General features: G+C 39.0%; 3 protein-coding genes across 3 annotated transcripts in view; all 3 read left to right on the top strand.

Moving 5' to 3' along the window:
* The window catches only part of LOC141612504 (uncharacterized), a 167,684-nt gene that overhangs the window by 56,279 nt on the left and 89,648 nt on the right, over positions 1-21,757 (top strand). The gene's annotated exons all lie outside the window — the stretch shown is intronic.
* Positions 1,321-4,701, top strand: LOC141612502 (receptor-like protein kinase FERONIA). Its single transcript, XM_074431299.1, has 2 exons — positions 1,321-2,697; positions 3,176-4,701. Exons 1-2 carry the CDS (start codon positions 1,511-1,513, stop codon positions 4,560-4,562), a joined length of 2,574 nt encoding a protein of 857 aa, XP_074287400.1. The 5' UTR covers positions 1,321-1,510; the 3' UTR covers positions 4,563-4,701.
* On the top strand, positions 19,534-21,126 carry LOC141614773 (putative receptor-like protein kinase At5g39000; the record flags this gene model as incomplete). The annotated part of the gene is made up of 1 exon (XM_074433520.1): positions 19,534-21,126. A coding segment is annotated over one exon (1,521 nt), but the record flags the coding sequence as incomplete, so codon positions are not given.

Genomic DNA, 21,757 nt, shown 5'->3' with positions numbered 1-21,757 from the left:
TCCACACCAACATTAATTAACAAAATAAAATATCAGAATTTATATTAATTGGTGTTTTGATTTAACAAATTTAAGAGTAATGAATTGCAGCATCAAGTTGTTAATTCTGATAATTGTTTAGACCAAAAAAAAAAAAAAAAATCTGATAATTGTTGTGAGTTGTATGACAAGTGATGCCTTACACTCGGCTCCTGATCAATTGTGGGCTTCCCAAGTCCACCCAATCTGAGTCCTTGTTTGAGGGTCTTGCATGGCAAAATTAACGAGAGTCCAAAATAACACAACTATGTTAGCAAAGTGGAACCATGCAACGACGTGACCCCTCTTTTTAACGTTGATAATAATGTAGGTTTGGAAGTTATCAAGCTTGACTACCGCACTAGAATCTGACCCAACTCCATTAGTTATTTTAGTAACTCATACTCCGTATATGATATATCCATCGAATTTTTTCAAAAATAGGGCTTAAAATCAAAAAAATTATCAAAATGGAGCTTTGTTGAAAGTTATTACCCAAAATGGGTCCACGTCACACCCGAACCTAGACTTGTATTCAAGTCGCTTTCCCACTAAGCGACTACATCTTGGGTGACATGAAATTACGGTTGTTTTTAAGGGCCAAGTATTTTAGCCAAAGTCGCTTAGGGGCTTAGCGACTAAAGCCCAAGTCGCTTAGAGCCCAGCGACTATAGCATTTTCCAAAAAAAAAAAAAAAAAAAAAAAGTTAATAGAAAAATGCAGTTAACTAGACTCGAACTTGGGAACAATAACATTAATACTAATCTACTAACCACTGTTCTAGGCATACATTTATGCCTACTTAGCGCTGAAAATATTTTAATCACTTCTCATAAGCTCTGCATCTTGTTCAATGCACGGTAGATGTACTTTTAAGAGCATGAAATATTCAAGTAATTACTTTGGTGCTGTGGCTAGGAGTCTATTGAGGAACGCTAGTGACGCGGGTTCGATTCCTTCCACAAACAAAATTAATTTTTTTTTCGAAAAATACCAAGTCGCTCAGCAGGTGAGCGTTTTTTCCTCAAGTCGTCGCCCAACTGAGCGACTATAATCCGGAACCTAGCTTCATCAAAACCGAGCCTACGTGGACCCATTTTTGGTAATTACTTTCAAATTCACCCCGTTTCGTTAATTTATTTGTTATTGAACCCCATTTTGGAAAAAAATTCTATATCCATCAGTAGCATTCCAGCCCAACTTGTATTACACGACGCCTTGTTATTAAATTGTGCAACTCTATACGACGACCTAAAATGTTTTAATTTCTACTAATGCGCCAAAAGTAATTGTATTTGATGCAACATCTTTTGACATTTCAACTTGACTCATAGATCCACATAATCGAGTCGGGGATGTACATTAAAAATTAAAATCATTAACATCCCACGATTACACTTTATACAACTACAATCACTTGATAATCGAGATAACACATTCTGATTTTTGGGTGTACAAAACTAAAAGTAATACTCGTAATAAACTTGAAGTCATGATTTGGAATCAGTATAGAATCAGGATCTTATTGAGTACTATAATTGTATTAAGTTGTATCAAGAGTGATGCCTTAGACACTCCACTCCTCATCAATTGTGGGCTACCCAAGTCCACCAAGTCTAACTCGCTGGACAACCGTGTATGGCAAAGCGACGATGACCCTACTTTCGCTCCGACTAACCTTAACACCGTCTCAACTGTTGCCAGCATGGATGCGGATGACCTGCCATACAAAACAGCTCGAGTATTCTGGTCTAATATCACCTACACCTTCTCTATCACTCCAGGTCCTATATTCATACGCCTCTACTTCTTCCCAAATGTTTCCTCCAACAACACTCCTCCTCACCTATTTTCGACATCTCTCGTTGCTAATAACTATACTCTTCTACACAACTTCAACCCTTTTCTCAACTCGCTCCAAAAAACTACGCTACAATATGAATTCCATCTCATCCTCCAAAATGGTGAAAATAATCTCAAATTAACCTTCTCTCCAGGTATAATAAATAATAATACAAGATCATCCTTGGGATACATCAACGGTATAGAAATAGAAACGATTCCGGAGGGTTTGTATATAAACGAGTCCAACCTGAATTACTTATATGTCACATATAAGTACTACTTGGATCACAATTCGACGGCGTTCCAGACAGCTTACAGGCTAAACGTGGGAGGAGAGAACGTGGATAGGAATGACGACAATCCTGGGGGTATGAAGCGTAAATGGGAGGCAGATGAGCAGTACGTAGTAGGTGCTCGAGGTGTGAAGTTCCAGCCATTGGCAGGGATGGGTAGCAATTTAACGGTAAACTACACTGAGAAGACACCACCATACGTGGCCCCTAAGATAGTGTACGAGACGTTCAGGATGTTGGGAGACAGAGCGCCAGCGTTAAATTTGGGGAAGAACCTTACGTGGTCATTCCAGGTGGATCCGGGGTTTGATTACGTGGTGCGGCTTCTTTTGCGGGAGATGAGTCTTAATGTCACAGGGATTAAAGAGAGGGTGATGTGTGTGTATATTGGTGGTTATGTTGCGGAGGAGTATCTTGACATTTGGAGGGAGGCTGGAGGTTTGGGTATTCCCATGTACAAGGATTATGTTATAAGTATGCCCGATATCAGTAATGGTTCCAAAGTCGCCCTTTCCGTTGCCCTTCATCCTTACCTTGCCTAGTAAGTAAATTAATCGCTACTTTCTCGTTCCATTGAATTTTTTTATACCCGGTCCGGATTCTCTCCATTATTTGAAAAGAAATGGATGTCCAATACTTTTAAACGGTGCGGATTAAATTTTGGAACGATCTAATGGTTGTAATTATTTCATAAAAGTAATGTTTAAATCGATGGAGAGATAAAATATATTAGAATAAGAGTGTATTAGAGAGGTAATGGAGAGGGTTAGGTATTCCCATGTACAAGGATTTTGTTATATGTATTTTCTCTTAATTTTTTTATCATTAAAGTAATAATAGCGATTTACAGTTTTGTTTTATAGGTAGTATTAATCAAATCATTTTCAAATAATAACATTAATTAATATATATTTTCAACTCGTATCGCCCCTATATTGTTATAATTGTTGGAGAACATTATCTTTTCTTAGTAAGGTTTACAATATTATCTTATTTGTTACCCTTGTTCTTTTTCTTAGTGTTACAGATGTCTTGCTGAGCGGGTTAGAGATCCTGAAGTTGAGCGATCCAACTAGAAATCTTGCAGTTCCAAATCCACCTTACAACGTTACCGATACAACTTCACTAAATCAAACTCCAAGCGATAAAAGTTCAATCCGTAAGACAATCAATATTATAGGACGTGTCATTGGTGGTTTACTACTAGTTTCTGTTATTCTACTCGCTCTGTTTCGACGCAAAGTACAATATAAGAAGCTATTTACATCGGCCAACTCCTCTAGACCGTCCTTACCATCTGATATTTGTCGACGCTTCTCGCTGACCCAGATAAGGATTGCCACTCACGACTTCGATCAGAACTTAATCATTGGTCGGGGCGGGTTTGGCAAGGTGTACAAAGGTTGCATAGATGGTGGAGCCACTGATGTGGCTATCAAACGACTAAACCCGACATCCAAACAGGGGGAGCAAGAGTTCCTTACTGAAATTGAGATGCTTTCAAGACTACGTCACAGGCATTTGGTGTCCTTGATCGGGTATTGTGATGAAAAGGGAGAGATGATGTTGATATACGAGTACATGCCCCGTGGCACCCTTCGTCACCATTTCATTTACAAGGACACTAAGGGAACAAACAACAATCAAGTATTATCATGGAACCAACGTTTGACTATTTGCCTCGGATCTGCTCGTGGGCTAGAATATCTTCATGCAGGCACAAAGCAACTCATTATCCACCGTGACGTCAAATCCACCAATATCTTGCTCGATGACAAATGGACCGCCAAGGTGTCAGACTTTGGGCTCTCGAAGGTGGGTCCTGCAAGTGACACAGGAGTGGGCCATGTTAGCACTACTGTTAAAGGTAGCTTTGGGTATTTGGATCCAGACTATTATAAACGTGGGCAATTAACTGAGAAGTCAGACATTTATTCATTTGGAGTCATGTTATTTGAAGTCTTATGTGCCCGACCAGCTGTTGGCCTTAACCTTCCTAAAGTTCGCGCTTGCTATAGAAAAGGAATCCTCCACACTTTAGTCGATCCTACTCTAACGGGTCAAATCACACCTGAGTGTCTAAGTAAATTTGGAGAGATAGCAGAGTTGTGCGTAAGAGTCAATCGCGATGAACGTCCCTCAATGAGGGACGTAGTATGGAGTTTAGAATTCATGCTAACACTTCAACAAGACGGAGAGAACACTAGTGATGGTAGTCCAATGGTGGAACTTACTATTAGTAGTAATGCTACTGGTGGCGGTGAAAATGGTGCTTCCACAATTTCATTTGGGGAATATGTTTGCGAAAGCAGAGCAGTTGGTGTTAATACTGTTGTTACAAATTCTCATATGGAGGTCAAGTCGGGCTCAGTCTTTTCTGAGATCTTTGATCTCCGGGCTAGATGAAATTTTGTCGTCCGTCCTTGTTAGCTTACGTTTTCAACTATGTTGCAGAGATTTCTCGTATACAAGGTTATATTATGGCAAAGTCATATTTATGACTCTAAATAAAAAGTCAATATTTATTTACTTCAAAAATTCCTAATCTTACTACTCCAAAGATAAGGAAATACTATATTTATTATTATTAAAAAAAATCAAAATTTCCTAATCCTAATAGATTCTTTGGGGGAAAAAACTTATAAAACTGATGGGGCATATTCTGCACCCGCTGACCGAGTCAACACATTGAGCAAGGTCAAAGATATCCACAACAAGTCAATGACTTAGACAGCCTAACCGACGCAGCCTATCGGCCTGTCTCTTGTGCCTCGGCTAGGACAACTAGTCAGCCGGGGCACATATCCGCGAACTCATATCCAAGACCCCTCGGCGGCGAGTCATCAGGGCCCGCCGGCCTGCCATGGGTCCCTCGGCCGAGGGTACATCAGTCTTTCCACCTGCTAGCCACTTGGCCACTTGGCCACTACGTGACAAAAGGTGAAAGTCTATAAATACTCCTAAACCCTCATTGAGGAAAGGATCCACAATTTAACCTAAGAATCACTATTCATCTGGTAATATCTTCCTTATCTCTCTACAATATATACTTCGCCAAGTAACAACAACTTCTCTCTTTGAGTTTACTGACTTGAGCGTCGGAGTGAGTTCGCTCGGTCCAAAGCCGAGCCCTCAGTTTGTTCATCGTTTCAGGAGACAGCAAGGAGGATTCAACCAAAGACGTCATTCTACAAGCACGGGTGGTAACAAATAACTGCTCTGGAATTACACCCGGAACAATTGGCGCCGTCTGTGGGGACGATACTAGAAGCCAGTCACATTCATTCCCAAACAAAACAAAAACCCACCCAAAAAGCTAAGAAGATGTCAAAACAACAAGAGGTATTCGTGACTGACGAGACCGAGTTCTACCAAGATGATACCGTCCACAATTCTGGAGTTGCGCAGCCCTCCACCGGCCGGGTAATTCAACCGGAGTACGAGATGCCAATAATACCAGATACGTCGCTGCCCGCCGACCAGGTCACCATCATGGGACATGTGGTTGATGCAGCAAAACTAAAGCTACTTCTGGACCTAATTGGAAGTACGCCGGCTCACACTGTCACACCGACAAGAGCGGAGGAACCCGTCCAGGAGACCAGGGCCCAGAATGTGACTCCAAGAGACTTGAACGGAGCACTGGAAGAAGCTGGCCCTGTTAAGACGTCGGGGGAGCCCAAAGTGCTAGTGGTAGACCTGAGTCCTTCCCGCACTCGCGGGAGGACGGTGTCACCGCAGCACCGACGAGGCCTGCCCAAGAGAAGTGAAAGAAGTCCGACTCACCAGAGTCGGAGAAGAAGCCCGACTCACCAGAGTCGGAGAAGAAGCCCGACTCACCAGAGTCGGAGAAGAAGCCCTTCCCGCCACGGGGAGAGGAGCCGGACTAGGGATGCGAGGAGCCGATCGCCGCGTGTCGTTCAACACGTGGTCAGACAGCCCCTCAGCACCTACGTCCTAGAGGTCCCGGTGCCGCCCAAGCTAAAGTTGCCACCCATATCTTACAAAGGAGAAGGCGACCCAACCGACCACGCCGAGGCTTTCGAGTCTCACATGTTGGTGTTGGAACAGCCTGATGAGGTTTGGTGCTAAGTCTTCCCTACGACTCTGCAGGGGATGGCACAAAGTTGGTACAAGGGGCTGCCCGATGGGTCGATATACTGTTATGCCGACCTAAGGGACACATTCCTAGCCCAGTATTCTTGCAATAAGAGGAGGGCCGTCGAGACATCGGACCTCCTGACTATCAGACAGGAGGGAGGCGAGTCTCTCCGGAGTTATGTAAAGAGGTTCGACGCCAAGGTTCAGCAGATTCGTGAGCTGAACAGCGAACTGGCGGCCTTCGCACTGATGAAAGGCCTCTCTAGAGGAGACTTGAAAAATGAGCTCATCAAATGCGGCGGCCTGAACCTAGGCTCCGCCAGGAAGATGGCCGATCAAGCCATTAAGGTGGAGGACTACCACAATGAAGGAAATGTAGATTCATATACATACTAACATACTCATATATGTCTAAATTAATTTGTCATAAAATTAAAACGGATTTTATGCATGCAAACAATAATAAAATAGAGGAGAAATCATGTCCTTACATTGGTGATTTTCGGTTATGAGGGCACAAAAGGGATCACCTTTCTCTTTTGATCTTGAGCTTTCCCTTATGGATGAACAAGATCTAAGTATAAGATCTCTCCCTAAGCTTTATACCCAAGGCTTTCTCTTAATCAAGATGAATATTATAAGAACTAGTATAATATAAATCTAGAAGAAAATTGAACCAAAAATATTATTTAACACTTGAATATTTTCGGTTTTTATGAGAGAAGATTAGGAGGATTTATTCTCTCTAGGATTGTTGTTTTTGGATGATGGAATAATAGAATGATACACTAACTAAATCAAAGTAGTGTATGTAGAAAAATAAGACAAAACTCTTGCCTTGCTCTCTTGGAAAACCGGTGATAGTGTCAAATTGTGACGAGTCAATAGGTTAATGTTATCACAATAAACATGCTTGATACCGTGTTTTAGTTGGACTTGTTGTAATATACCGGTTTGCACTTTTGGTTGTAATTTTAGAGTCTTAGCTTATAACTTACCAAGGTGAAGGAGGAGACGCAAAGGTAAGCCAATGGAATAAGTGCAAAGTCAAGAAAAGTAAGCTAATGGAAGATTTGATGCCTTAGCATAGACAAACAAGAGCCAAAATGAAGAATTGAAAACTCGGTTTCACAAGGGTCAACTTCAAATGGATATATCTCGAGTTCTAGACTTCGTATCGATGCAAGGCCAAGTTGAGGTGAAAGCTTGTGATCTTAGCTTTCCAACGGTATATCACACGCCTTATTTGTCCAAGAAATGAGGGAGATATGGCTCTCGCAAAAACGCGCTGCAAGGCTGAAATGCGCAGGCTGCGCTCCTAACGCGCAGGCTGCGCTTTGTTTCGGGATTCACTAATTTGAAGACCCAATTTTGCCTTAACCTAATGCCAAGAGCCAAGGGTATAAATACCCACATTATTTGATCTTAGAAGGGGACTCCTACTCACATCACCTACCATCATATCATCTCTTTTAATCTCATTCTTAGGGTTTAATCTTGTAGTAATTTAGAAGACTATTTGGATGCAAAGTTGTAATCTTTCTTTATTTCTTTGGGTTTTGAAGACTATGGAAGGCTAAATCCTTCCCTACTTGGTGTAATCCATTGCAAGTTTCCATCTTTATTATTGTATTGACTCCTTAATCTCTACTCTTTCATTTATTTCAATTTCTAAGTTCTAATGTCATGATGAATGTTTTGTTGTGAGAAGTAATTACCCTTGCCTCTTTTTCATTCATCTATTGCTTGTTGTTGCAAAGTTGCTTGCTTTTGTAATAACTTGTTGAAGCATCTCATGATTGTTGTTATCTTGGTTTAAAGTATCAACCTTTGTGAGTAGAAATTGATTGTATCATAGGATTTGTTGGTTTAAACATATCTTTGTGATATCCCATTTACTTTCCTCTTGGTTTTGTTCTTCATGCTTTTGGTTACAATTCTTACATGGTTTAATGTTAGAATTTGTAGTTTAAGTAGGATTATCATTGTTGGCTTAGATAGTGGTAATCACTTGCTTGAGGATTGTTGTTGGGTAAATGAAAACTAGAGAGAAAAGAGTCTTGCTTTGAGAAAAGTTGGAACTTGTAGGATTGCACCAAGTTCTCCTAATTATTGAACCATCTTGCTCATCAAGTGCTTGTGTTATTGCTTGTTAGAATAGGATTGCAAATTTCACTTTGTTTCATGTCACAAATCAACTCTAAAACCCCCTTTTTATGTCTCTCTATTGTTTGCCATTGTGAATAACCATTGTTTGTCTATAACTTTGTCTTTAATAGTCAATAGTTTACATTTCAAGTTTTTAGCTTAAAAGACCTTCTCTTGGGTTCGACCCTTACTTGCACTATATTACTTTATCATTTAGAGTAGTCTAGAGTATAGTTTGGCTTAGAAATTGTTAATTTGGTAGCTTAAATCTAGTATATTAACGACCTAGTTTATTGTGATTACCAAATTTTGGCGCCGTTGCCGGGGAAGGGCAACATAGCTAAAGCTTGTTTTTAACTATTGGTATTTAATTAGTGGAGTTAGTCTTTGTAAATACTAGGACTCATTTATTTGTCATAGATTATTTACTTGTTTGATTAAATGGCTCATATCTACTTTCCACAAGATGAGGGTGAATTGTTTTGCAATTACTTTGATAGAGTTGAGCAATATGTCTTGCAATGCAATTATTCTTATAAATTATGGGAGCTTGTCCATTTGGTCTATTATGGTTTAAATGAGGAGTGTAAGTTTCATGTGCATTGCTTGAGTAATGGAAAATTCCGTGAAGGGAATTATGAGGATCAATGGGAACTTTTTCAATATCTTGCCCATGACACTAGAGAACGGGAGTTGCAAAACTCTTCAATAGAAATCCAAGAATTGCTTCAAGTTATTATCAAGGGTCAAAAGGAAATGAATCGAAATTTTGATGAACAAATAGAGCCCAACACGTTGGAAATGGACATCTTCAATAGCCAAATGAACCAAATTCGTGGTGATATTGATAGAAATAAAATCGATGAAGAGGTTCTTCACACTTTAGACAATGAGTGTTTTGATGATGGTTTCTTTGATAAAGAGAATGAATGTGAGGTTGAAGACCCTTGTCCCCTTAATCTTGATACGAGCTACTCTTATAAAGAGTATTGTTTTTGGGATGATGAGAAGGATGCTTATGTTTTCACCACACTTCCATGTCACTCCCCCGTTGTGCTATCTACCGACACCTTATGCACTAGTGATGATGGTTCCTCGAGTAATAGTCATGTGGATGAGGACAACTCATCGGTCCTTAGTGGCCTTGATGAAGAGTTGTCGTGTGAAGAGTCATTGGGTCAAATTGTTGAAAAAGATGAACATGAGGGAAGTAAGGTTGAGGAAGAGGTTGTTTGCACCTTTGATAACTCTTATTTTGAGGGTTTATTTGATGAGGAAAATGATATGTGTGACTTGAAACCTTCTTTGACCTTGTCATCCATTGAGATCCCTATTCACATTCCTTATACCGAAGTTGATGCCTCACATCTTGGTAACAACTCCTTGGTTCGTAGTAACTCTTGCCCGGAATTTACCCTTGTGAAATCAAGGAGTGGAGTGTTTGAGAAGAATGACCAAGTAGCAATGATTTTTGAGGTGGTTGGGATAGCAAAAGAGAAGGTGGAGGCTCTTGAAGACATGATTTGGGAACCTCCAAAGCCTATGAAACTTGTAAGTGTGGGGGTCAAGGAAGATGCTAAAGAAGAAATGAAAAATGAGTTTGTAGAGGTATACCCCCTCAAGGAGGAACCACCTCAAATTTGTTTTGAAAAGCCATCAAGCTTATCACCCAAAGAAGCTCATGAATCCCCTTATTCTTACTTGGTCTTCACCAAGTCCATTCCATCATTCAAATACCCTTATCGTGACAAGAAACCGTTCCTTGGGTATGAAAACTTGAGACACTTATCTTGTGTTTACTATTTCCTTACTTATGCTTGCTATGTGGGTGATCTATGCTATGGGCATGCCTCTTGTTTATGGGCTAGTGTGTATGACAAGTTACTAAGGGCGTTGCGTTGTTCCGCTCTTGATTCTTGAAGAAGAAAAATGTTGAAAAGGCGTCGAGCAAACGACGAAAATCAAAAGCGCTTTACGGGAGGCAACCCGTACTCCTACATTTTTTACTCTCCTTTGCATTTCTAGTACTCTCCTCCACATTGAGGACAATGTGGAAACTAAGTGTGGGGGAGGAGTTTGATTGCAACATATGTAAGTTTTATTTCATGTTTTGATGCATATTTTTGAAAAAAAAAAAAAAAAAAAAATTGAAAAAAAAATTGAAAATTGGAAATTCCGGCTAGGTGAAAACCCACAAGGGTGGACACCTAGGCAAGATTTGGAAAGGTGGCCGAGGACGGAATGAAAACCCGAAAGGGCATTCCGGGCAAAATGAAGAATCGAGTTGCGAGCCACCGATGAGAGGAAAGGAAAAAGCTAAGGTGAAAACCCGAAAGGGCACCTTAGGCAAAATGAGGGATTTTCAAAAAAAAAAAAAAAAAAGTCGAAAAATTGAAAATTGTAACACCAAAAAGATGGAGGGATAAGACGGGAGTGATAAGGAGGGTCTTGGAAGGAGGTTAGGTCTAGAATTTAATTTATTTTGAGTCACAAGAACTTGTCCCAAATTGGTGGATTTTTGATTTGGCTACTTGTGTTGTTGATGCTTAATGGAGTTTGGCCGACCAAGTAGCACAATTTTCATATATGGAGTGATAAGGGGGTGTTATAAGTAGTGATGAGTTGTGATTGATAGGAGGATTTTGATGGGTCACTTTGCTATTGTCTTGGGATAAGACAAGAGTGACCATTACTACTTCTTTGGTGATATAAGAAGGGTGGAGTTGCATGATGTGTCGGAGTTGGAGTTGTGTCGTGTCTTGTGTGAGGGATGGTATAAGGAGGGTGAGTGAGTGAAGAGTGTGTGCAAAAACTTTGAGTCTAGATTTTCTTTTTAATCGGTGGATTGTTCAAGAGGGAGATATAAGAAGGAAGAGGTAAGGGAAGAGTGATCGGATTCTCCTACACTCACTTGATGGACTTGTGTACCTTCCTACTTAGTCTTGAGTTTTACTCGAGACGAGTAAAGTTCAAGTGTGGGGGAATTTGATAGTGTCAAATTGTGACGAGTCAATAGGTTAATGTTATCACAATAAACATGCTTGATACCGTGTTTTAGTTGGACTTGTTGTAATATACCGGTTTGCACTTTTGGTTGTAATTTTAGAGTCTTAGCTTATAACTTACCAAGGTGAAGGAGGAGACGCAAAGGTAAGCCAATGGAATAAGTGCAAAGTCAAGAAAAGTAAGCTAATGGAAGATTTGATGCCTTAGCATAGACAAACAAGAGCCAAAATGAAGAATTGAAAACTCGGTTTCACAAGGGTCAACTTCAAATGGATATATCTCGAGTTCTAGACTTCGTATCGATGCAAGGCCAAGTTGAGGTGAAAGCTTGTGATCTTAGCTTTCCAACGGTATATCACACGCCTTATTTGTCCAAGAAATGAGGGAGATATGGCTCTCGCAAAAACGCGCTGCAAGGCTGAAATGCGCAGGCTGCGCTCCTAACGCGCATGCTGCGCTTTGTTTCGGGATTCACTAATTTGAAGACCCAATTTTGCCTTAACCTAATGCCAAGAGCCAAGGGTATAAATACCCACATTATTTGATCTTAGAAGGGGACTCCTACTCACATCACCTACCATCATATCATCTCTTTTAATCTCATTCTTAGGGTTTAATCTTGTAGTAATTTAGAAGACTATTTGGATGCAAAGTTGTAATCTTTCTTTATTTCTTTGGGTTTTGAAGACTATGGAAGGCTAAATCCTTCCCTACTTGGTGTAATCCATTGCAAGTTTCCATCTTTATTATTGTATTGACTCCTTAATCTCTACTCTTTCATTTATTTCAATTTCTAAGTTCTAATGTCATGATGAATGTTTTGTTGTGAGAAGTAATTACCCTTGCCTCTTTTTCATTCATCTATTGCTTGTTGTTGCAAAGTTGCTTGCTTTTGTAATAACTTGTTGAAGCATCTCATGATTGTTGTTATCTTGGTTTAAAGTATCAACCTTTGTGAGTAGAAATTGATTGTATCATAGGATTTGTTGGTTTAAACATATCTTTGTGATATCCCATTTACTTTCCTCTTGGTTTTGTTCTTCATGCTTTTGGTTACAATTCTTACATGGTTTAATGTTAGAATTTGTAGTTTAAGTAGGATTATCATTGTTGGCTTAGATAGTGGTAATCACTTGCTTGAGGATTGTTGTTGGGTAAATGAAAACTAGAGAGAAAAGAGTCTTGCTTTGAGAAAAGTTGGAACTTGTAGGATTGCACCAAGTTCTCCTAATTATTGAACCATCTTGCTCATCAAGTGCTTGTGTTATTGCTTGTTAGAATAGGATTGCAAATTTCACTTTGTTTCATGTCACAAATCAACTCTAAAACCCCCTTTTTATGTCTCTCTATTGTTTGCCATTGTGAATAACCATTGTTTGTCTATAACTTTGTCTTTAATAGTCAATAGTTTACATTTCAAGTTTTTAGCTTAAAAGACCTTCTCTTGGGTTCGACCCTTACTTGCACTATATTACTTTATCATTTAGAGTAGTCTAGAGTATAGTTTGGCTTAGAAATTGTTAATTTGGTAGCTTAAATCTAGTATATTAACGACCTAGTTTATTGTGATTACCAACCGGGTAGGAGGAGAAGAGGAGGGAAGAACACCCACCCAATGCATGCCCTTGTTTGTCTTAACAATGCACACTAGGGTTGCATGCCTACTCTTATTAGTAATCATTATGTTTACTAATTATAATATAAACACAATATGTAGCTAAAACTCCTCCAATTTTCGGCACTTTACATAATATGTATTCCATATTATTTTTGTCAATTGTCTATATGTTACATGTCATATGTCACATATATTTGTTATGTATTTTTAACATATTAAAAATCAACGTATTAATAAAAATACGTCACATACAAAAATTGATTTAGTAATTTCATAATTACTTGTGCCAAAATATTTTACCACTTTATAAATCGTATTTACAAAAATTCATTCAATTCCGATTGTTTCCTTAAACAATAATTTCATCCGAGTAATGAAACAATTCGATTACTCAGACCGTATCTCATTTAATCACATTTCAATATGATACGTAAATTTTACTTCCAAAATCGTCCGTCAATTTTCAAGTAATTTAATTAACTCGTAACGTTATACGGTTAATTAAATAATCAATTAAGAGTGTTGCCCTATAGGTATGACCTAGGGGTCAATCGATCACCACCGTCGTCACGACGAATGTCAAACTCTAGTTAGCCAATCATTACCGATATATGCTTTGACCATTGACAATATAAATACTTCCCAATTGTATTCTTTAAAATGAGATTTAATAATGATATTTAAATCATGTGATCGCACTATTGTTGAGGACACATTTCCCAACAATCTCCCACTTGTCCTCGACAAGTGTGCGTCACCAATTCTCTTGTCCTATTACTATCTCCCACTCAATGCAAGGTGTCTTTCGGTCGTACTTGCAAGTGATCATATCGAGAGTGGTTTCCTCGATCCGGAGAATAACGATTGACCGGACTTATCTATCATGGATACATTCCGAGCGTGGCCACGCATTTCCGTTCATTACTCCTCGAGTGGCCCCGAGATATTGTTATATAACCCGACAAGGGGTGGACAATTCCTATCGCACTCATTCCCTTCGACTAGCCACACCATCATAACCCAAAATATGCCCATTTGACCCCATTTACGAAGGTCGTAGTAACACAAATCAAAGTTAATCTGAAACTGTGCCATCTTAGGCGAATAGTCTTTAGTCAAAAGAATCGACTCATTAGAATACTATAGTAGCTCTCGCCACGGCCAGGCTATATAAATTTGCAGAACTCTATAAGCGGTCATTAGGCCCGACAAAATGTTCCTAACAGTCTGCCTATGTGATCGACTAGTCATCTCACATGACTCTATGGCACTTGAACTTGCCATCAATCGCATCACACTCTAGTCACTTCGAGACGTCACCTCATACAAGTAACTATGGGCAAATACAATGTTAATCCGTGTTCACTTTAACGGGGTTCAATTGTCTCTACAACCCGTTTGGATGTAACAAAGTATAAATTAAAGATAAAAGACAAATGTGATTATGAACATGAACAAAAACAACACTTTTATTTCATTTCAAAATCTAACAAAAACTTGGTACACGTTTAAGTCCCATGGACGTAACATGTCCATCATGCTTAGCCTGCGATAAAGGCTTGGTGAGCGGATCGGCTATGTTGTCATCCGTCCCAACCTTACAAATCGCAATATCCTTTCTTTCAATGAAATCTCTTATTACATGATATTTTCTAAGTACATGTCTAGATCTATTACTAGACTTTGGCTCCTTAGCTTGGAAGATCGTCCCACTATTATCACAATAGAGAGTGATGGGATCATTGGCGGTAGGTACTACTTTTAGACCTTCCGTGAATTGCTTGATCCACATAGCTTCCTTGGCGACTTCGATGCTTTGCTATGTACTCACCTCCGTTGTCGAATCCGCGATTCTGACTTCCTTGAAGCTTCTCCAGCTTACGGCACCACCATTGAGCATGAAAATAAAACCAGCTTGTGATTTCATGTCATCTCTATCTGTTTGAAAACTTGAGTCCGTGTATCCATTAACACGCAACTCAGTGTCTCCTCCAAACACTAGGATAGAGTCCTTAGTTCTTCTCAAGTACTTAAGGATGTTCTTGACAATCCCAGTGACTCTCACCTGGATTTCCTTGATATCTACTCGTCATGCTCAAGGCATACGAGACATCGGGACGTGTGCATATCATGGCATACATGATTGATCCAACAAATGAAGCGTAAGGGATCAACTTCATGCGTTCAACATCATGGGGTTCGGAGGGACATTGAGTCTTGCTCAATATCGTTCCGGTTACCATAGGTACCAAACCCCTTTTGGATTTGTCCATGCTGAATCGTCGAAGAATATTATCAACATAAGACTCTTGACTTAGTGCCAATATCCTCTTGGGTCTATCTCTATAGATCCGGATACCTAATATGCGTTGTGCCTCTCCTAAATCCTTCATTTGGAAGTGGTTACCTAACCACTTCTTAACCAAAGACAACATTGGAATATCATTTCCAATGAGTAGTATGTCATCGACATACAAGATTAGGAACACAACATTGCTCCTACTGAATTTCATGTATAAACATGGTTCCTCAACATTTCGAGTGAAACCATTTTCCTTTATAACATGATTGAATCGATGATTCCAACTTCTAGATGCTTGCTTAAGACCATAAATGGATCTCTTAAGCTTGCACACTTTGTTAGGATTTTCATAATCAACAAAACCTTCGGGTTGTATCATGTACACCTCCTCTTCTAAATGCCCATTTAGAAAAGCGGTTTTGACATCCATTTGCCATATTTCATAATCATGAAATGCGGCGATCGCTAACAAAATCCGTATGGATCTTAGCATGGCTACGGGGGCAAATGTCTCATCATAATGGAGACCTTGGACTTGGGTAAATCCTTTTGCCACTAGCCTAGCTTTGTAGACATCATCATGTCCTTCTATGCCATTCTTGACTTTGAATATCCATTTGCATTGAAGGGGTCTTGCCCCTTTAGGCAAATCTACCAAGTCCCAAACTTGGTTTTCAAGCATAGAATCCATTTCGGACTTCATGGCTTCAAGCCATAAGGTGGAATTAGGACTAGAGATTGCGGCCTTGTAGGTGGCGGGCTCGTCACTTTCCATAAGCAACACATCGAGTGTTCCATCTTCCTCGATAAGTCCCACATATCGATCGGGATGGCGAATTACTCGGCCCGTCCTTCTTAGTGGAGGAGGTACAACCGCGTTAGACGACGAAGGAACATCTTCTTGCGTCTCTACCTCGGTTTGTGGCTCTTGAACTTCATCAAGTTCAAAATTTCTCCCACTCTGTCTCTTAGAAATAAACTGGCTTTCTAAGAAGACAGCCTCGGAAGACACAAACACTTTGTTATCTTGAGGTTTGTAGAAGTAGTAACCTCGAGAGGTCAAAGGATAGCCTACAAAGATGCATTTTTCGGATCTTGGGGCAAGCTTATTGTCGGGTTTAGCCTTGACGTAAGCATCACATCTCCAAATTTTCATATAGGATAGATTAGGAACTCTTCCTTTCCATGTCTCAAATGGAGTCTTTTCGGTGGCTTTAGTGGGACTATTATTCAAAGATAGAATTGCAGTTTGGATTGCAAATCCCCAAAACGAGTTCGGTAACTCGGTTTGACTCATCATGGATCGAACCATATCAAGTAGGGTTCGATTTCTCCTTTCGGCAACACCATTCAGTTGTGGTGTTCCGGGTGGAGAAAGTTGTGATATAATACCACAACTTTTCAAGTGTGAATCAAATTCAAGACTAAGGTATTCACCACCACGATCGGATCGTAGTGCCTTAATTCTTTTGTTCAATTGGTTCTCTACTTCGTTTTGGAATTCCTTGAATTTCTCAAATGCTTCACTCTTGTGTTTCATTAAATAGATATACCCATATCTACTCAAGTCATCGGTGAAGGTTATAAAGTAGTCATAATTACCACGAGCGGTGATACTCATTGGTCCGCATACATCGGTGTGTATGAGTCCCAATAGCTCACTAGCTCGTGTTCCTTTACCACTAAAAGGATTACGAGTCATTTTGCCAAGTAGGCAATATTCGCATGTACCAAATGATTGATAATCAAATGGTGTAATCACATTAGTTGAAATTAATCTTTTGATGCGATTCTCGTTTATGTGACCTAATCGACAATGCCAAATGAACGCTTCACTTGGGTCACTTGATTTGAGTTTCTTTGATTGAATGTTATAAATATCATTCGTTGGATTTGAGGTCTCTAAAATGTAAATGCCATTAATGGAAGAAGCTTGGCCAATAACCAAATCATTCCTAGAAATAGTACAACGATTGTTCTTAATGACAAAAAAAAAACCGTCCATGTCTAGCATGGCGATTGAAATAATGTTTTTAGAGAGCGTAGGTACATAAAAACAATTATGCAAATACAACTCAAATCCATTAGGCAAAGCTAAAACATAATTTCCCTTGGATTCGGCCGCTACCCGAGCTCCATTTCCAAGGCGTAGATCCACATCTCCCTTGCTAAGCCTCTCCACATCTCTTAAACCCTGTAAATGATTACAAAGGTGAGAACCACAACCGGTATCTAGTACCCATGTCGTAGTGGAAGTATAATTTATATCAATAACATAAATTTCTTTAGGAATTGTACTTTTTGGAGTAATGAGTCCTTCCCTTATATTTCGCAAATACATAGGGCAATTCCTAAGCCAATGTCCCATGCCATAGCAATAATGGCACTCATCATTAACTTGCTTGAAGTTTTTGACTTTCTTTCCTTTCTTCTTGAACCTCTTTCCCTTTGACGCAAGAACTTGATTGCTAGAGCTCCCACTAGCTTTGGCATCTTTATCTTCCGAGACAAAAGACCTTATAGATCGTATGAGGTAGTCTTCCTGAGACGGACTCACACGAGGTCTAGTAGTAGTGGGTGGTTTAGAAGAAGTGATGAAGTTAAGGTTTCCATCCGAACCTATCCCGAAATGAAGTTCTCTAGTTGTATCGAAATCGTTGTTGGAGCAAATGTCGTCAAGAACATTGTGGTAAGATTCAATAGTAATTGGTGCGGTAGCATTTGATGGATTCATTGTTTTAGAACTACAAATATGGAGGAAAAGGAAATATTAACATTTGTCTTTTTAAAATCATACTTGTAAAATATTAACAAGATATGAACATTTATATAGTGACCTCTACCCAACTATAATAAATGATTCCAAGACCCAAATTCATATCAATTTAGGCACGGGGTAGCCGATGAAACCTTCATCAATATAACTCGATGGATTAACGTTTAATCGATTCTACTTTTAGAACTCTTGGTCGATAAAATTACTCTAATGTTTATCTATAGCCCAAAACACATCAACAAGGGCACGGGGTAGCCGATGAAACCCTTATCAATTACTTTTGTTGAGTTCAATCCAAATTTCGAATAAATGTGTCCATTATCCAAACCCACATCAACTTAGGCACGGGGTAGCCGATGAAACCCTCATCAACATGAATTCGGTGGATTAGACATTTATCACCCACTTCCCCTACGTAACAAGGTTTGTACCCCGGGGTAGCCGAGTGCACTCCCTCGCGAAATAGGTTTTCATGGTTTCTACTATTTGGTAAGGCTATGTCTCAATTAATTGTTTTAGCGAGAGGTCATGTCAATTTATTATCTATCACGTTTTAAGTGAACTAAAGCGGTGAACTACGATAATTCTAATTGACACGGTCGATAAACTCGATAAGACAATGCATGTTTAGTTATGGCGATTTAGCGATGCATGTGACATAAAATAAAATGCAAGCATAAAGATAAATAAATCCTAGTATGGCCTTTCCTAAAATAGAAAAACTATTTAACTATTACATATTCGGAAACCAACTCCATTGGTCCCTTGAACTTCGGTTGTGGCACGCATCTCGAGGTAACACCGTCTTTATGTATCGCCATTCTTGAAGAAATCCGTCTTTGGGAACTCCGGAATGAATAAAATTACATAATAAATTACATAATTTCCTATTATACATTTGTAACTAAAATAAAATAAATCTATTAAATTACAAAACGGTGATACGAGATCACAATAAAAATTACAACCGAATCGATATTCCCATACATTTCGGGAAATACCAATTAAAATCTAAGGCCATACTAAGTAAAATTACATAATTCAAAAATTACATAAATTAAAATTATGACAATCATAAAGAAAATTCAGCATTATAATATGTATGAACATGCTCAATTTTTATGCTAAATCGCCTTTTAATTAGCCAATATCGTATATTACTCGGTTTTTACGGATTTGCGTGATTTCAACATTTTATAATCACAAAAATACATAAACTCATATTTATGCATAAGTTAATTACCCTAACCTTTTAGGACTCAAAATTTAGTCTTCACTAATAATTTGACCATAATTAACCCATATTTTATAAAATTGTTTATAAATGGACCAAAAATTACAAAAATAATAATAGCGATTTACAGTTTTATTTTATAAGTAGTATTAATCAAATCATTTTCAAATAATAACATTAATTAATATATATTTTCAACTCGTATCGCCCTTATATTGTTATAATTGTTGGAGAACATTATCTTTTCTTAGTAAGGTTTACAATATTATCTTATTTGTTGCACTTGTTCTTTTTCTTAGTGTTACAGATGTCTTGCTGAGCGGGTTAGAGATCCTGAAGTTGAGCGATCCAACTAGAAATCTTGCAGTTCCAAATCCACCTTACAACGTTACTCACACAACTTCACTAAATCGAACTCCAAGCTCTAAAAGTTCAATTCGTAAGACTATCATTCTTATTGGAAGTATCACTGGTGGTTTACTACTAGTTTCTGTTATTCTACTCGCTCTGTTTCGACGCAAAGTACAATATAAGAAGCTATTTACATCGGCCAACTCCTCTAGACCGTCCTTACCATCTGATCTTTGTCGACGCTTCTCGCTGACCCAGATAAGGATTACCACTCGCGACTTCGATCAGAACTTAATCATTGGTCGGGGCGGGTTTGGCAAGGTGTACAAAGGTTGCATAGATGGTGGAGCCACTGATGTGGCTATCAAACGACTAAACCCGACATCCAAACAGGGGGAGCAAGAGTTCCTTACTGAAATTGAGATGCTTTCAAGACTACGTCACAGGCATTTGGTGTCCTTGATCGGGTATTGTGATGAAAAGGGAGAGATGATGTTGATATACGAGTACGTGCCCCGTGGCACCCTTCGTGACCATTTGATTTACAGGGACACTAAGGGAACAAACAACAATCAAGTATTATCATGGAACCAACGTTTGGCTATTTGCCTCGGATCCGCTCGTGGGCTAGAATATCTTCATGCAGGCACAAAGCAACTCATTATCCACCGTGATGTCAAGTCCACCAATATCTTGCTCGATGAAAAATGGACCGCCAAGGTGTCAGACTTTGGGCTCTCGAAAGTGGGCCCTGCAAGTGACACAAGAGAGGGCCATGTTAGCACTACTGTTAAAGGTAGCTTTGGGTATTTGGATCCTGACTATTATAAACGTGGACAATTAACTGAGAAGTCAGACATTTATTCATTTGGTGTCATGCTATTTGAAGTCCTATGTGCCCGACCAGCGGTTGGCCTTAACCTTCCTAAAGTTCGCGCTTGTTATACAAAAGGAATCCTCCACACTTTAGTCAATCCTACTCTAACGGGTCAAATCACACCCGAGTGTCTAAGTAAATTTGGAGAGATAGCAGAGTTGTGCGTAAGAGTCAATCGCGATGAACGTCCCTCGATGAGGGACGTAGTATGGAGTTTAGAATTCATGCTAACACTTCAACAAGACGGAGAGAACACTAGTGATGGTAGTCCAATGGTGGAACTTACTATTAGTAGTAATGCTACTGGTGGCGGCGAAAATGGTGCTTCCACAATTTCACTTGGGGAATATATTTGCGAAAGCAGAGCTGTTAGTGTTAATACTCAAGGGTCGACTGTGGCTAGTAATACTGCTGTTACAAATTCTCATATGGAGGTCAAGTCGGGTTCAGTCTTTTCTGAGATCTTTGATCTACGGGCTAGATGAAATTTTGTCGTCCGTCCTTGTTAGCTTACGTTTTCAACTATGTTGCAGAGATTTCTCGTATACAAGGTTATATTATGGCAAAGTCACATTTATGACTCTAAATAAAAAGTCAATATTTATTTACTTCAAAAATTCCTAATCTTACTACTCCAAAGATAAGGAAATACTATATTTATTTTTATTAAAAAAAATCAAAATTTCCTAATCCTAATAGATTCTTTGGGGGAAAAAACTTATAAAACTACTCCTTTATTGGATTATTGTATTAATAACTATTGTATTCACCTCAAAATTCTTTGTATCTGAACGTGCTAAACTTAGATAAACAAGTTTTTCAAGGGTTTAAAAGCATTACATCGTCTGATTTTTTCGTCACACTTCCAAATCTTAATTACTCTTCACTAATTTTACCTATAATTGCTTCTTTAGTCAATGGAAATTGTTCTTCAAGAGACATCATCATCAATTAATCGCAAAAGAGGTAGACCACCCAAGGTTTCGTGCAACATCCAATATGATGATATATTACCTCTTGTTATACCAAGGAGAAAACGCAAGGTTACAAAAAATTTCGAACATAAAAAAATCGAAAACTATGACATACTCTCGAACGTATATGATGGAAAAGTAATTAAGGATGACATGTCAAGCGAAGATGGAACTATAGGCTCGACTTTGTCATCAGAAGAGTTACTAGAAGAAC

Source organism: Silene latifolia, chromosome 11, assembly GCF_048544455.1.
Source record: "Silene latifolia isolate original U9 population chromosome 11, ASM4854445v1, whole genome shotgun sequence".
NCBI classification, from domain to species: domain Eukaryota; kingdom Viridiplantae; phylum Streptophyta; class Magnoliopsida; order Caryophyllales; family Caryophyllaceae; genus Silene; species Silene latifolia.
The sequence above is the reverse complement of the archived record's forward strand: the minus strand, read 5'-3'. Positions and strand labels throughout refer to the sequence as shown.